The sequence below is a fragment of the Palaemon carinicauda genome, chromosome 10 (assembly GCF_036898095.1).
Source record: "Palaemon carinicauda isolate YSFRI2023 chromosome 10, ASM3689809v2, whole genome shotgun sequence".
Taxonomy (NCBI): domain Eukaryota; kingdom Metazoa; phylum Arthropoda; class Malacostraca; order Decapoda; family Palaemonidae; genus Palaemon; species Palaemon carinicauda.
Window position 1 is genome coordinate 144,981,864 of NC_090734.1, and position 17,500 is coordinate 144,999,363.

Below are 17,500 nucleotides of genomic sequence, written 5' to 3' on the forward strand. Positions count from 1 at the left end.
ACATTGGGGTAGAAAAATAACCAAAACATCCCTCTGCAATCCAGATTATTATAAAATATGGAAAAAAAAATTCATGTTAAGATGTGTATATAATCGAGATTAAAAAGTAAAAAGGAGGAAAACGATGAATATCTTTCTCGAGACAATATTCCTTGGAACTTGAAGGGGAAGGAGAGCTGGTAAAAAGTTTTCTATGGAGAAAAAGACTAGTTTATTTGCTAAAAGAACCGCAGAGAGAGAGAGAGAGAGAGAGAGAGAGAGAGAGAGAGGAGAGAGAGACGAGAGAGAGAGAGAGAGAGAGAGAGAGAGAGGTTTGTTTGGCTAACAGAACCCAGAAAAATTGATGTAGAAAAAGACTAGTTTGTTTTCTAATAAAACCGCAGGGAGAGAGAGAGAGAGAGAGAGGAGCAGAGAGAGAGAGAGAGAGAGAGAGAGATTTGGCTAACAGGACCAGAAAAAATTAATGAAGAGACTAGTTATTTCCTAACAGAACCGCAGAGAGAGAGAGAGAGAAGAAAGAGAGAGAGAGAGGAGAGAGAGAGAGAGAGAGAGAGAGAGAGAGAGAGGAGAGAGAGAGAGAGAGAGAGAGAGAGAGAGAGAGAGAGAGGTTTGTTTGGCTAACAGAACCAGAAAAAATGATGTAGAAAGAGACTAGTTTGTTTGCCAATAGAACCGCAGAGAGAGAGAGAGAGACGAGAGAGAGAGAGAGAGAGAGGAGAGAGAGAGAGAGAGAGAGAGAGAGAAAGCACAGTTATTTCTTAACTGTGCAACGTCATTTTCCAGTTTATTAGAGAGAGAGAGAGAGAGAGAGGAGAGAGAGAGAGAGAGAGAGAGGAGAGAGAGAGAGAGAGAGAGAGAGGAGAAGCACAGTCATTTCTTAAATGTGCAACGTCGTTTTCCAGATTATTAGGAGAGAGAGAGAGAGAAGAGAGAGAGAGAGAGAGAGAGAGAGAGAGAGAGAGTGTGTATTTTATGCTAACAGATCCAGATGGGTGGAGAAAGAGACTAGTTTGTTTGCTAACAGATATTTGTTCGGGAAAAGAACGAGAGAGAGAGAGAGAGGAGAGAGAGAGAGAGAGAGAGAGAGAGAGAGAGAGAGATTGAGTTTTATTTGTCGCTTACACTACCAGACATATAGGAAGAGATGAAAGACAGACATTTCATATTTTATTCACGACAGATAAAAAAACAGAAACGGAAAAGAGCAGACAGACGACTGGACAGTAAATTGGGTCCCGGATATTTTAGACAGAAACAGTACAATACAGCGAAGAGCCTAAACAAGTGCATGCCAGTGTGCTTAATATTTCTGTCAGAAAAAAATCATAGGATTTTATTACCTTCCGCCAACGAAGTTGGAAGGAGGGGATGTTTTTCGACCCTGTTTATGTGTGTTTGATTATGAACAGCTTCCTTCGGCTACAATTTTAATCGTGGAGTAATGAAAATTACAGAGATTTGGTCATGAATAATTTTGGAAGGTCACGGTCACGGCAAAATGTCCAATTCACGCATTCAGTCATGAGTTTGGACATCGTTTTCACAGATTTTAAACTTGGTTTATATTGGTTCATAAAAAATCCATACCAATTAATACATGTTAAGGTCAAAGGCTAAGGTCAAGGTCGAACAAAAGGTCGATAAATAAGTTGCCGCAGTGGAGGGTCTGCGCTGTGCTGAGTGCCCGTCTCGTTTCTCTCATTTTTATTATCTTCACGAAAAAAAACTCAATTTTAAACTTGGACATTTTCATTCTCTTTTTGCCTTTGTAAAAGCGTTAGTGCATCGTGTGTGGTAGAATCCACTTTTACTTGTTCTCAGCTTAGTGGATTTCGTGTTGCTTGGAGCACTTCAATTGTTCCTAACTCTACACTTTCTTTTATTTTACAAATTCTTCTTTCCCTTAGGAAGCTGCATCTTTTCCTCTCTACCCTTCATTTCCCTTTTTTCATCTAATTTTTATTATTCTTCCCCCATTAAGTACTACCCTCCTTTTCTGGACTAATACTATTCCTTGACTTTCTCTCTTTCTCAATCTTAACAGTTTATTCTCTCTCTTTTACAGAGTTATTTTCTCCCTCTCTTTCTCAATTCTTATAATCAATTTCACCCTCTCTCTTTCCCCATTTTTATAATTTATTTTCTCCCTCTCTCCTCTCTCTCTCTCTCTCTCTCTCTCTCTCTCTCTCTCTCTCTCTCTCTCTCGTCTCCTCTCTCTCTCTCTCTCTCTCTCTCTCTCACCTGCTCACTACAGAAAGAATTCTTCCTTGCCCCGACATGGAAGGAATTGAAAAGAAGCTTAACTTCCCATATTGTTCCTCTGCTTTTTCCCTCCTGCTTCCTGCTATCTAATTCGGGTCGAGTTTCCATGGGTCCTAAAAGGTGGTTGTGACGAAGGAATATTACCAGAGTCGGAAGAGGATGAGGTCATTGCCAAGATGGGTTTTTACTTTGATTTCCTTTACTTTCATTTGTCAAATGTTTAAAGCCAAGAAACTTTGCGCTGTTTCTAGGACAAAGAGAGAGAGAGAGAGAGAGAGAGAGAGAGGAGAGAGGAGAGAGAGAGAGAGGGAGAGAGAGACTTCTTGATAAAAAAACTAATCAATGGTTGGGGAAAAAGACTTAGTTTGTTTGCTAACAGATATTTGTTTGCGAATAACAGGTGTGTGTGTGGTGAGAGAGAGAGAGAGAGAGAGAGAGAGAGAGAGGAGACGAGAGAGAGAGAGAGAGAGAGAGAGAGATTTTTTGATAAAAAAACTAATCAATGGATGGGGAAAAAGACTAGTTTGTTTGCTAACAGATATTTGTTTGCGAATAACAGGTGTGTGTGGTGTGAGAGAGAGAGAGGAGAGAGAGAGAGAGAGAGAGAGAGGAGAGAGAGAGAGAGTTTGATAGAAAAAACTAATCAATGGATGGGGGAAAAAGACTAGTTTGTTTGCTAACAGATATTTCTTTGCGAATAATAGGTGAGAGAGAGAGAGAGAGAGAGAGAAGAGAGAGAGAGAGAGAGAGAGAAGAGAGAGAGAAGAGGAGAGAGAGAGAGAGAGAGAGTTTTTGATAAAAAAACTAATCAATGGATGGGGAAAAAGACTAGTTTGTTTGCTAACAGATATTTCTTGCGAATAATAGGTGAGTGAGAGAGAGAGAGAGAGGAGAGAGAGAGAGAGAGAGAGAGAGAGAGAGAGAGAGAGAGAGAGAGAGAGTATGGAGGTTAGCTTAGGTAGTGTCTCCCCAGGGGAAAACATGAGCAAGAAGCAACAGCAAGTACCCAGGCCGAGCCAACTTAATTGAATATACTCTGTCTGCAGTGTGAATATCACTGACTTTACTTTACTCGATAGACTTCCTCGCTTTATTTTTTATCTTTTTGATATAATGATTTAACTAACAAATCTTCACACTACCTTCTCAGTTTTTGGATTCTATTATATTGAATGACTCATCACATTCTCGCCCATTTTCTCGCGTTTATCAGTCGTCGGAAATTATTTCCCAATTATCTGCTTTTCCCGCAATTTATTTACATCTGTCTTAATTTTAAACCTTTATCCTGAGAAGGCCCTTTTTCCATTTCTTATTCCATTTTTGCGCATTCTTACTCAATCTTCCATTCTTATTCGCGAGTTTCACCTATGGATCTAATTCTAAAAAAATAAAAAAAAATCTGTCTTATTCTTGTGTTTTCTCATTATAGATTACCTAATACTGTGTACAGTTTCCACCATCTCCAAACCTTTCATGAATTCAGTTTATGAAATCTCTATTGTATTAATATCCAGGACTCACACTTTCTTAAATATCATATACATTTATTCTCCTCACAACGCTTCCTTGTCATCCGCCTTTTCCTCTTCCTCCTTCTTCCATTTCTATATTTCTAGTTTTCTCTCTTTCCTTCTTACTGCTTCCGAGTTCCCTATGCCCAAGGGCGTCTTTTTTAACTTCACAAAGAGATTATCTCACTGGAGGAAGAGCTGAGCGGGAAGAGATTCAGAGGGACAGGAGGGTAATGATCTGCTAAATGCATTCCTTTCATCACTGACAGTCGGGGAGAGAGAGAGAGAGAGAGAGAGAGAGAGAGGAGAGAGAGAGAGAGAGAGAGAGAGAGAGAGAGAGAGAGAGAGCTGTTTTTCTTACAACACACGAGTGAGAAAGCGGAACAGAATATCGTGTTTGCTTATAAAGACAAGAGAGAGAGAGAGAGAGAGAGAGATTATCTCTCAGCTCTATAACACAACAACCTCCCATAAGAGGCTAAGAAGCGGCAATGAAGGCGACTTCCCGCCGACTCCAGATCTATGATATGGCCAAAGGCCAAAGTCAAAAGGGCATCTTCCAGAGATGAGCAAATGGAAATTTCAAATAAATTACGTTAATATAATGCTACACGACATGGAGAGAGAGAGAGAGAGAGAGAGAGAGAGAGAGAGAGAGAGAGAGAGGAGACGAGAGAGAGAGAGAGAGAGAGAGAGAGAAAGCATCTCTCAGCTCTATGACACAACAACCTCCCTTAAGAGGCTAAGAAGCGGCAATGAAGGGCGACTTCCCATCGACTCCAGATCTATGATATGGCCAAAGGCCAAAGTCAAAAGGGCATCTTCCGGAGATGAGCAAATGGAAATTTCAAATAAATTACGTTAATATAATGCTACACGACATGGAGAAGAGAGAGAGAGAGAGAGAGGAGAGAGAGAGAGAGAGATGAGAGAGAAGAGAGAGAGAGAGAGAGAGAGAGAGAGGATACTAATAGTATGAGAGGAGTAATGTGAAAACGCAATTTCTCACTGTAAAGTACACTGAAGCCTTAAAGGGTATTTCCAAGGGGGAATTACTTAATGGATGTGTCATAGGGTCAATGGGGACTGATATGGCTAGCAGAAAGGAGCATACTGTAAATGACTACCATTTCTAGTCCCCTGCAGGACAAAGGCCTCAGATATGTCCTTATTCGTGTTTGGGGCTTTGCAAGTTTTCATCACCAAGCTGGCCAGTGCGGATTGGTGGTGATGCCAGGAGGAGTTTCCACTGATCGCTTGAAGCAAACCAACCTAGAACAGCTGGCCCTGACTATAACTCAGAAAGACACACACACACACATATATATATATATATATATATATATATATATATATATATATATATATATATATATATATATATATAAATATATATATATATATATATATATATATATATATATATATAAATATATATATATATATATATATATATATATATATATATATATATATATATAATATATATATATATATATATATAAATATATATATATGTATAAATATATATATAATATATATATATATATTATATATATATATATATATATATATATATATATATATATATATATATATATGTACATATAAATATATATATACATATAAATATATATATATATATATATATATATATATATATATAATTTATATATAATATATATATGTGTGTGTGTGTGTTTGAGTGTGTGTATACAAACAAACTAAAATAATTAAACTATAGTTATGAAATTTAGTATTTTAAAATAACCTGGAGCTGAATATCTTCTCCAAAATAAAATGAATATCTTCTGAAAAAACTGAATAACCAATTTCCAATAAAAAAAATATATAACAACTAATGTTATAAAAATGGAAATCCAAGAAAGTGATTCCGTCGAATGTGCTGCGTCAGCAGATATTCATCTCCTGATTTATGATGACACCTGGGACGCTCTCTCTCTCTCTCTCTCTCTCTCTCTCTCTCTCTCTCTCTCTCTCTCTCTCTCTCTCTCTCTCTCTCTCTCTCTCTCAATAACTTAGCTTTATATTCCAGGTGTATCTAATATATTAATATTAATATACCATTGTACGCGACCCGTCAAAAATGATGATTAAATATTTACAGATATGTACACATATCCAAACCCCCTCTCACCAAGGTATGATTACTCCCTCTCCCCCCTACCAGAGGGACGAGGAGGGCTGGGAGTGAGAAGAAAGTAAATAAATAAATAAATATATATATATATATATATATATATATATATATATATATATATATATATATATATATATATATATATATATATACTTTAAATATATATATTACTTCACCAAACATTTAATTGGGCTCCAAAAAGCAATAGAGGAGTTGGAAGACCAAGGTCTACAAGGCTGAGGACTATGAAGGCTGAAGTGGGAGATGATGAATGAAGGAGTATTGATTTAAAAGCTCAAGATAGAGACAACAGACGAAATCTAAATATATATATATATATATATATATATATATATATATATATATATATATATATATATGTATATATATATATATATATATATATATATATATATATATATATATATATATATATATATATATATATATATAACAAGACTCTTGCTTTTTATCTTTTAGGGGAGATTTCAGTATTTTTTCTCTATTTATGATATTACTTTCTCCTAGAGGCTTTGCATCTATATCAATACATGTATGTGCATATGCACATACATGTTGAATGTATTTACAGTATACATATCTAACTTTTTTTCCCCCAAATCAAACCGTTACCCTCATAGGTGATGGTTATGATAACATCAACAAAAACGTTACAGTCACATTCATCCTTCAGGTGTTGATAATTCGAAGAACCCCTGTTTAGCGAAACTTTCCTAACTTATGTCGCCTCATGCACTTGCAAAGAATACTCATCACCACACGTCAAAACCCCCAACAGACATTGCACTCTCGCGCTACCTGGTTATCAAGACCCTTACTTTCCATCATGTACATATTTTCAAAGTAGGGATGTAATAGTGTACGCGACCCGTCAAAAATGAAGGCTAAATATCTACCCCCTCATACCTATTCGAGGGATGGGAAGTGACATGTATGGCTATGCCAGACAGAAATATATATATATATATATATATATATATATATATATATATATATATATATATATATATATATATATATATATATATATATATATATATATATATTGAAAGATGTGCACGTGTTTAGGGGTATGGCTAACGGTATGTCTGATCATTTTTTGGTGGAAGGAAAATTAGTTGTAGCAAAAGAGTGGGGGAATAGAGTAGGTGGATGTAAAAGGGAGGTAGTGAGGGTTGAAGAGCTAATAAAACCGGGGGTAAAAAGTAAATATCAGGAAAGGTTGAAAATGGCATATGACGAGGTGAGAGTAAGAGAAACTGGTAATTTAGAGGAGGAGTGGAAGTTAGTAAAAGAAAATTTTGTTGGGATTGCAAGTGATGTATGTGGCAAGAAGGTTGTTGGAGGCAGCATGAGGAAGGGCAGTGAATGGTGGAATGAAGGAGTGAAGGTAAAAGTGGAGGAGAAAAAGAGGGCTTTTGAAGAATGGCTGCAGAGTAATAGTATAGAAAAGTATGAAAAATATAGAGAGAAAAAGGTGGAAGTAAAGCGCAAGGTACGTGAGGCAAAGAGGGCAGCTGACCTGAGGTGGGGTCAGGGATTGGGTCAGTCATATGAGGAGAATAAGAAGAAGTTTTGGAAAGAAGTGAAGAGAGTAAGGAAGGCTGGCGCAAGAATTGAAGAGACAGTGAAAGATGGAAATGGAAGGTTGTTAAAAGGAGAGGCGGCAAGGAAAAGGTGGGCGGAATATTTTGAAAGTTTGCTGAATGTTGAGGATTATAGGGAGGCTGATATAATTGCTGTTCCAGGTGTTGAGGTGCCAGTGATGGGAGATGAGAATGAGAGAGAGATTACAATAGAGGAAGTGAGGAGAGCACTAGATGAAACGAGAGTAGGAAAAGCATCTGGTATGGATGGTGTGAAAGCTGAGATGTTGAAGGAAGGGGGTGTGACTGTACTTGAATGGTTGGTGAGATTGTTTAATATGTGTTTTGTGTTGTCAATGGTACCAGTGGATTGGGTTTGTGCATGTATTATACCACTATATAAGGGTAAGGGAGATGTGCATGAGTGTTGTAATTCAAGAGGTATTAGTTTGTTGAGTGTAGTTGGAAAAGTGTATGGTAGAGTATTGATTAATAGGATTAAGGATAAAACAGAGAATGCAATCTTGGAAGTACAGGGTGGTTTTAGAAGAGGTAGGGGTTGTATGAATCAGATTTTGCAGTTAGGCAGATATGCGAGAAATATTTAGCAAAAGGTAAGGAGGCGTATGTTGCGTTTATGGATCTGGAGAAAGCATATGATAGAGTTGATAGGGAAGCAATGTGGAATGTGATGAGGTTATATGGAGTTGGTGGAAGGTTGTTGCAAGCAGTGAAAAGTTTCTACAAAGGTAGTAAAGCATGTGTTAGAATAGGAAATGAAGTGAGTGATTGGTTTCCGGTGAGAGTGGGGCTGAGACAGGGATGTGTGATGTCGCCGTGGTTGTTTAACTTGTATGTTGATGGAGTGGTGAGAGAGGTGAATGCTCGAGTGCTTGGACGAGGATTAAAACTGGTAGGCGAGAATGACCATGAATGGGAGGTAAATCAGTTGTTGTTTGCGGATGATACTGTACTGGTAGCAGACACAGAAGAGAAGCTTGACCGACTAGTGACAGAATTTGGAAGGGTGTGTGAGAGAAGGAAGTTGAGAGTTAATGTGGGTAAGAGTAAGGTTATGAGATGTACGAGAAGGGAAGGTGGTGCAAGGTTGAATGTCATGTTGAATGGAGAGTTACTTGAGGAGGTGGATCAGTTTAAGTACTTGGGGTCTGTTGTTGCAGCAAATGGTGGAGTGGAAGCAGATGTACGTCAGAGAGTGAATGAAGGTTGCAAAGTGTTGGGGGCAGTTAAGGGAGTAGTAAAAAATAGAGGGTTGGGCATGAATGTAAAGAGAGTTCTATATGAGAAAGTGATTGTACCAACTGTGATGTATGGATCGGAGTTGTGGGGAATGAAAGCGATGGAGAGACAGAAATTGAATGTGTTTGAGATGAAGTGTCTGAGGAGTATGGCTGGTGTATCTCGAGTAGATAGGGTTAGGAACGAAGTGGTGAGGGAGAGAACGGGTGTAAGAAATGAGTTAGCGGCTAGAGTGGACCTGAATGTGTTGAGGTGGTTTGGCCATGTTGAGAGAATGGAGAATGGTTGTCTGCTAAAGAAGGTGATGAATGCAACAGTTGATGGGAGAAGTACAAGAGGAAGGCCAAGGTTTGGGTGGATGGATGGTGTGAAGAAAGCTCTGGGTGATAGGAGGATAGATGTGAGAGAGGCAAGAGAGCGTGCTAGAAATAGGAATGAATGGCGAGCGATTGTGACGCAGTTCCAGTAGGCCCTGCTGCTTCCTCCGGTGCCTTAGATGACCGCGTAGGTAGCAGCAGTAGGGGATTCAGCATTATGAAGCTTCATCTGCGGTGGATAATGTGGGAGGTTGGGCTGTGGCACCCTAGCAGTACCAGCTGAACTCGGCTGAAGGAACGTAGAGAGTAGAGGTCCCCTTTTTGTTTTGTTTTATTGTTGGTGTCGGCTACCCCCCAAAATTGGGGGAAGTGCCTTGGTATATGGATATGGATATATATATATATATATATATATATATATATATATATATATATATATATATATATATATATATATATATATATATATATACATTGTATATATGTATATATACAGTATAAACAATATTTAAATCTCCATATTTTGTATGCAAGGCTTGGGACACTTAGCTTGGGATGTATATATATACACACACACACCACACACACACACATTATATATATATATATATATATATATATATATATATATATATATATATATATATATATATATATATATATTGTCACAACTTCTGCTTTCCACTTGACTATTCATTCATAAATTCTCAGTAATGAGGGCAACACTTCATGTAGGTATAGTAGATATATTAGGAGAATGATCAAATTAATGTTAAAATTAAACAGACTTTACTTATTTTAAATCACGTATAAATATATAACAAAATAATAACAAATAACCACTTAATAAACACTATAAGCAAGTGAAGAATTAGCCACCGGATAACGAACTCAAAAGTATTAACTTGAAAGAGCTTGGAAGTAAACATTTCCAAGGATTACATACGTAAAAATAACAAAAGGTAATTTCATTCATGCTGTCCGCTACGATCAGCAATCAATAGATGGCGCTAAAGTAATACACAATAATAGGTGTAATTAGAAATGCTAAATAATGATAGGAGGGTTATTATAGTTCCCCCCTGTTAGGAATGAAATTATGACAATCTTATTGACAAATTTAGTGAATTGTGGTTTTCTGTCCAAGACGTGATAATGCGTCGGCGATGGTGTTGTTTGATCCTCGAATGCTGTGGATCTCAATGTTGTAAGACGACAAGATGTATGACCATCGAAGAAGTTTCTTGTTGTTAAGCTTTGCCCTTTCGAGGAAGGTAAGGGGTTTGTGGTCTGTGTAAATGACGACACGTGCAGCTCCTTCCAGATATGGACGAAAATGAAGGACAGTTGCAACAAGACTATATAATTCTTTCTCGATGGTAGGCCATCCTAGTTGAGCGCCTTTGAACGCTCCTGAGTAATAAGATACTGGCAGCAGATGTTCCAACAAAGGAGGAAAAGTACTGGTCCCATTGATTTCTTGCAGTAGGACACCACCAAATCCAGTATTACAAGCATCGACCTGTATAAAAAAAGGTTTAGTAAGATTAGGCGCTTGCAACAAAGGAGATGAAGTCATGAATAACTTTAGCTGCCGGAAGGCCTTATCGTGATCCTGTGTCCAGTGAAACCTTACTTTGCTGGATGTCAATACATGTAGAGGAGAAGTTATGATGGAAAAATTAGGACAAAACTTTGAATAATATGACACCATACCTAAGAAAGTTTTGAGTTCTTTTTTATCACTAGGAGTGGGGAATGAAGTTATAGCCTTTACATTAGTATCCTTGGGTAATATGGAGCCACTGCCAATGACATGTCCTAGGTATGTAACTTTTGCCTTTCCAAATGAACTCTTGGCTAAATTAATAACTAGGTTAGCTTCCAGGAGTCTTTTGAAGAGTTCTCTTAAGATCTTGAGATGTTCGTCCCAGGAGATACTAGCAATTACGATGTCATCCAAATAGACATACACACCCTCCAAACCACGTGTAACTTCATGGACCATCCTTTGGAATGTAGCTGGAGCATTAGTCATCCCAAATGGCAAAACTCTGTATTCAAAGAGACCAAAAGGTGTTATAAAGGCTGATATCTCTCTTGTCCTATCTGTTAATTTAATTTGATAATAACCCTTTAAGAGATCAATCTGGGTAAGGTATTTAGAATTACTCACAGAGTCAATAATATCCGCAATTCTAGGTAATGGATAAGCATCCTTGACCGTTACAGAATTAACCCTTCTATAATCCGTACACATACGATAGGAATTGTTAGGCTTTTTAACTAAAATACAAGGCGATGCCCAGGGAGACTTACTTGGTGCAGCTAAATCTAGTTTTAGTAAATACTCAACCTCAGCCTTCAAGGCTGGTAATAAACGATGGGACACCCGATAAAAAGGTTGACGAACGGGATTGGCGTTTGGTTCTAGCACAATATCATGTTGCACCAAGGTACAGCAACCAGGAGTGTCTGAACATATTGCAGGATAAGACTTCAGAACAGCCTCTAATTCTTCCCTTTCCACCTTAGGAAGATGACCAAGATACTGTGAAAGCAAAGAAAGAATCTGTGAATTACTAGCATCTTTCCATGACAAAATATGATTATGAGCCAAAGTTTCTTCTTCGTCTGGCTCAAGAGGAGCTAAAAGTTTATCATTATCAACTGCCTCGGGTACTATGTTTTTAGGGGTAGGAGAAGTCCCGGTGGGAGTAGTTATCCTCGAGTTGTGAGTGGAGTGATCAGTCTCTCTACTTATCAGGTGAACTGCCTGTGGAGAAATCTTTGCAGATTGGTATGGTTTTATAAGATTAATGTGCACTAACTGGCTAGGCTTCCTTTTATCTGGAGTTTCAATTGCATAAGTTGTTTTAGAGACCCTTTTAGTGATTTTATACGGACCCATAAATTTTTCTCTCAATGGAGCTCCTGGAACTGGTCGATATACAAGTACATCATCTCCTACTTTAAAAGTTCTAATTTTGGCCTTTTTATCGTAATGGTTTTTCATTCGAATCTGACTGTTAGTTAAATTCAGATTGGCAAATTCATAAACATGGTCAAATTTAACCTTAAGACTTTGGAGGTATTGCGGAATACTTACTTGCTGGTCTTTGTAAGTACCTCTTAGGATGTTTTCTTTTACCATACTAAGGTTTGTCCTAGGTCTGCGGCCAAACATCATCTCGAAGGGAGAAATTCCAGTCGATTCATTAGGTGTACTCCTAAGTACATACATAAGCAGATCCAGGTCTTCATCCCAGTCTCGTCCAGTTTCACAAATGTACTTGCGCAGGAGGTTTTTAATGGTCTGGTGTACTCGTTCGAGGGCTCCATTAGTCTGAGGGTGATAAGCTGAAGCAAAAATATGAGAGATGTTTAACTGCTTTAAAGTTTGCTTAAACAAATCACTAGTGAAGTTTGTCCCCTGATCACACTGAAGCTCTTTTGGAAAACCAAAAATGGTGAATATTTTAAGAAGATTAACAATTATTGTTCTAGCAGATATGTTTTTTATAGGTACGGCTAAAGGAAATCTAGTAGTTGGACACAACAAGGTTAAAATGTACTCATTTTGTTTCTTAGTTTTGGGAAGTGGACCAACACAATCTACAATTACCTTTTCAAAAGGAGAATTAGGTACTGTAATAGAACTAATGGTGCTGGAGGTATTTTCTGATTTGGTTTACCAGTTACCTGGCAGGGATGGCAAGATTCTATGTGGTGCTTTACATCAGCTTTCATACCAGGCCAGTAGTAATCGTCCAGCAAACGCTTATAGGTTTTGGAAATGCCGAGATGAGACTCTGCTGAATGAGCAAGATCCAATAAGGCTGCACGAAGATTAGAAGGAACTACAAGCTGGTAACTATCATGCCAGGAATTTTGTCCTGCAATCTTCAAAGGTCTATAACGTCTCATAAGGATGTTATTATCAAGATAAAAATATGGTAACTTACTTTCATCAACGTCATCTTTTACTTTATCAAAGTATTCTTTCAAACTATCATCAGACCTTTGATACTCTACAAATTCATCTGAGGGAATATCAACAAGATCAGCAAGGACTTTTTCACCTAAGGTACTTTGATCCACCTTACCTGTGTGTTCAGTGTCGCTAGAAGTTGAGGTTGTAGACCTGGTGACTACTTGGCAGGGAAGCTCTACCACCGGAGAAAGCTCTTTGCAAGCTTTTTCGATCACTACTTCAGGCTGCGTAATGATAAGACTAGGAGTACCGTTAGATTGAGCCAAGTCATTACCAAGTATCATGTCTATGTTCTTGCAAGGCAGGTCAGAATCCAACAAGGCGACATTAGTTGAACCTTTAAAATAAGGACAATCAAGAGAAATCTGTACAATAGGTAAAACCTTTTGACAAGTCAAATCTGACACAGTTACATACTGATCTGTTGGTTTAGCTAAATCTTTTAACTTTGAGCTAATGATAGTTTGAGATGACCCTGTATCTCTCAAAATTTGCACGGGAATATCATTTACTTTACCAGGATATGTAAATGCTGTAAAGTCTGATAGAGGTTGAGCACAGTGAAGAGTCGTTTTATTTGCAGTATTCCCTGATTTGGGTCCTTGTGAAAAAACATTAGGAGAAGCCTTACCATGAGATGCTTTGCATTTGGGACTAGGACAGTCTTTAATATGATGACCTTCTTTCTTACAAAAAGTACAAACCTGTGGGGAAGATGAAGGTGAGGACGAATGTGGTTTAAGTTTATGAATGAGATGGTAATCATCAGCTAATAGGGCAGCCCTTTTGCCATCTTTTTCTTGTTTTTCTCTAATAAACATTGCCACATTAGCTGGAATACGCCTCAGGAATTCTTCTAAAACTATTAAATTCTTTAATTGTTCTAAAGTAGTTATTTGTTCCTTATCTATCCATTTATTAAACTGCTTCAACTTCAATGTGAAAAACTCTAGATAGGTTTGAGCTTGGTTCTTCAAAGTTTGTCTGAAGACTTGTCTATACCCTTCTGCTGTAACACTATAAGCATCTAATATGGCAGTTTTAAAGATTTCATAATCCCTTTCTTGGACAAGTTGTGCTGCCACATATGCAGCTTTTCCTTTGAAGGAGTTTCTGATTAAGAGAACATATTGGTCTCTAGGCCAGTTGAGAGACGTTGCAGTGTTTTCAAAAGTAATGAAAAAAACATCAGGATCTTTTTCATCGAAGACAGGCAGGAGTTTGCGTGCTTTACTAAGGTCAAAAGCATCGGGTAGCTGTTTTTCTGCCAACCTTTCTTCTATTCTTATGGCTGATAGTTCCTTTTCCAACAGAACTTTTTCTTTACGTTCTATTTCAAGTCTTCTTTGCTCAGTTTCTACTGCGGCATTTGCAGCTTCAAGCCTTTTTTGTTCAGCTTCTAGTGTTAACTGCTGCAGTTCAAGTTGGAGTTTCAATTTCACTATCTCTGGGTCTTCAGTTACAGTAACAGTACGAGCAGCACCTCGTTCAAGTGTTAAAGGCCTTAAGGGAAGAGCCTCTTCTTCAGTTATGTTACCACTATTTATCAGGAAATCTAATATCTTTCCCAATAGTTCAGCTTTCACCACAGCATGACCTACAGATATTCTAGCCCTTACAGCTATTTGGCGAAGCTGGTCCTTTTTAGCTTCCTGTAGTGTATTTAGGTGCTCCCTGGGTGCACCTAAAAATTTCTCAAGATCAAAAGGCATCTCTCAATACTGATAAAATGGAAAATATCACTGGAAATTATATTACTACTATACACAAGCTTTAAGACTTAAAAACGTCAGGGCATTCATGGATTTATGGTGCGAAGGCACTCACAAACCAGAGGAATTTCCTTAATCCTTAAGTCCTACAATGTACAGAAATTCACTTAAATGAACAAGGCTTTAATAATCCATGCCAATCGGAAAACTTGGTTCACCAATAATGCAAAACCACTAATAATCTTGAATAAAATATTTTTAATGAAGTAAATAATTGGAAGTACCAACAGTTACCTGAACAAGGAATAAACCTTTAAATATCCATCGAGGTGGAACGAAGTTCTTGACCACGTGGTCGTAACAATATCCAGTCGAAATCCTTGAAAGAGCGAAGGTCGTACCCTGAGTAAGAGGAGCAGAAGTTCCTAAGGAAGGAATCTTCAATTCCTTATGATGAGGTTTTGAATGCCTCGAAGCACCTCGAGAAGTTGGGGCGACTATGAAGATATCGCTAAGCGATGGTAGTCAACAGAGTCGAGGGTTAAAAGAATGACGAATTCTAGGATGCCATTACCCTGCCTGCACGTCCTCCAAAATCTCGATGTATGCTTAAGATGACGTGTAGCAACACGACATTCTCTAGGTGAAAGTGTGAGCGCGCTGGAGAACACTATCCGGTGGTGGTCAGTTATAAACTAGCAAAATATCACTAATACACTACACTCATGTTGTCCATCATTTTAGAGAAACAACAAAATGAATTTCACAATCCGTCAAGATCGAGCGTAAGCGTAACACATACGTAAGTACATCCCGGACAGGCCCCCAATTTGTCACAACTTCTGCTTTCCACTTGACTATTCATTCATAAATTCTCAGTAATGAGGGCAACACTTCATGTAGGTATAGTAGATATATTAGGAGAATGATCAAATTAATGTTAAAATTAAACAGACTTTACTTATTTTAAATCACGTATAAATATATAACAAAATAATAACAAATAACCACTTAATAAACACTATAAGCAAGTGAAGAATTAGCCACCGGATAACGAACTCAAAAGTATTAACTTGAAAGAGCTTGGAAGTAAACATTTCCAAGGATTACATACGTAAAAATAACAAAAGGTAATTTCATTCATGCTGTCCGCTACGATCAGCAATCAATAGATGGCGCTAAAGTAATACACAATAATAGGTGTAATTAGAAATGCTAAATAATGATAGGAGGGTTATTATAATATATATATATATATATATATATATATATATATATATATATATATATATATATATATATATATATATATATATATATATATATATATATATATATATATATATATATATAGCCAGACACTTGATCTATTCTGTGTCAGATGTATGTATGTATGTATGTATGTATGCATGCATGCATGCATGCATGCATGTAAGTATGTATGTATTCCATCTAACTCTTCTTTTCCCTGCTTGCCAGTCTCCGGTAATAGAGTCCGTTGCTTTGAAAGTGAATGAAACATCCAATACAGTTCGATCCTGTAGCAATCTGCAATAGATCACCGGAACAAACTACGGGATAAATCTCACGGTCTGCCTTCGACGAGACAGGGAACCTGTTACCTATGGCAATACAGCCATCTCTGTTGTCCGGCTCTTTCATTATCTCGGAATGAAGTGGCCGTCGACGCTAAGAATTTCGTTTCGCGTTGTTGTTATTAGTTTTTGTTTTGTTTTTTAAATTGTCACCGCACATTCTAGCTATATTTTAAAGGTTTAAAGGCCACTCATGAATGGCAGAGGCAAGGGACAATGACATTGCCCTATCAAGCAGGACAATGTCCTAGAGACTGACCTTATATGCATATGATCAGTATCCGAGCCCCTCTCCACCCAAGCTAGGACCAAGGAGGACCATGCAATGACTGTTGATGACTCAGCAGATAGACCTATAGACTCCCCCAAACCCACCCGCATCCTTAGCTCACAAGGATGGTGAGGTTGCAGAGATCAAAGGCACTAACGAATTTGAGCGGGACTCACACCTCAGTCTGACGTTCACTAGTCAGGGACGTTACCGCATCGGCCACCACAAACCTTTTCTTGCTTTTTTTATAGTTTACATAAGAAAGATTTATTTCAATGTTTTTGTTCTTAAAATATTTCATTCCCTAGTACTTTATTTATTTACTTATTCCCTTCCGTCGCAGGGCTCTTTTGCCTGTTGGAGCCCTTGGGCTTGTAGCATTCTGCTTTTCCTAATAGTATTATAGCTTAGCTAATAACGATAATAACCAGAATCTTCTCCCTGGTTACGGTTCATTTTCCTTTTACCAACACATTCATCAAATACTCTGATCTGTTCTCCTCCGTCCTCATACATCAGACAACACAAAGATTACCGAACAATTTTTCTTCGATCAAGGGGTTAAGTGTTGTTGTTGTTGTTGTTGTTAGTTAAGCTACATCCCTAGTTAGAAAAGCAAGATGATATAAGTCCCAGGGCTCCAATAAGGGAAAATAGCCCAGCGAGGAAAGGAAACAAGGAAATAAGTAAATAAGTTTCAACAGTTATTTACAGTGAGCTCAGCCTTTCCCTAAATGGCAAAACTGGAAGGCGACAGCTGTCCTTTTAATCGCTTTCCACGACACGCAGGACGTACGATGGTACTAA

General features: G+C 37.8%; 1 protein-coding gene across 2 annotated transcripts; it reads right to left on the reverse strand.

Annotated features, from left to right (window-relative positions):
- Nucleotides 1-9,893: 9,893 nt before the first annotated feature.
- LOC137648860 (uncharacterized) lies at nt 9,894-15,115 on the reverse strand. Of its 2 annotated transcripts, XM_068382022.1 has the most exons (3): nt 13,228-15,115; nt 12,231-12,481; nt 9,894-11,672 (listed from the first exon to the last, which is right to left on the reverse strand). In XM_068382022.1, the coding sequence occupies exons 1-3, from the start codon at nt 14,825-14,827 to the stop codon at nt 10,242-10,244; spliced, it is 3,282 nt and encodes a 1,093-aa protein (XP_068238123.1). In that variant the 5' UTR covers nt 14,828-15,115; the 3' UTR covers nt 9,894-10,241. The 2 variants fall into 2 exon arrangements, with proteins under 2 accessions (XP_068238123.1, XP_068238122.1); XM_068382021.1 differs by having other exon boundaries at nt 9,894-12,481.
- Between the last annotated feature and the right edge of the window lie 2,385 nt (nt 15,116-17,500).

Bases quoted from the DNA above. Each gene is read 5' to 3' on its own strand.
- LOC137648860 (XM_068382021.1), bottom strand. From the start codon at position 14,827: ATGCCTTTTGATCTTGAGAAATTTTTAGGTGCACCCAGGGAGCACCTA. The intron at 12,482-13,227 runs GTAAGGTGGATC...TTTTTGCTTCAG, and splicing joins TAGCGACACTGAACACACAG to CTTATCACCCTCAGACTAAT.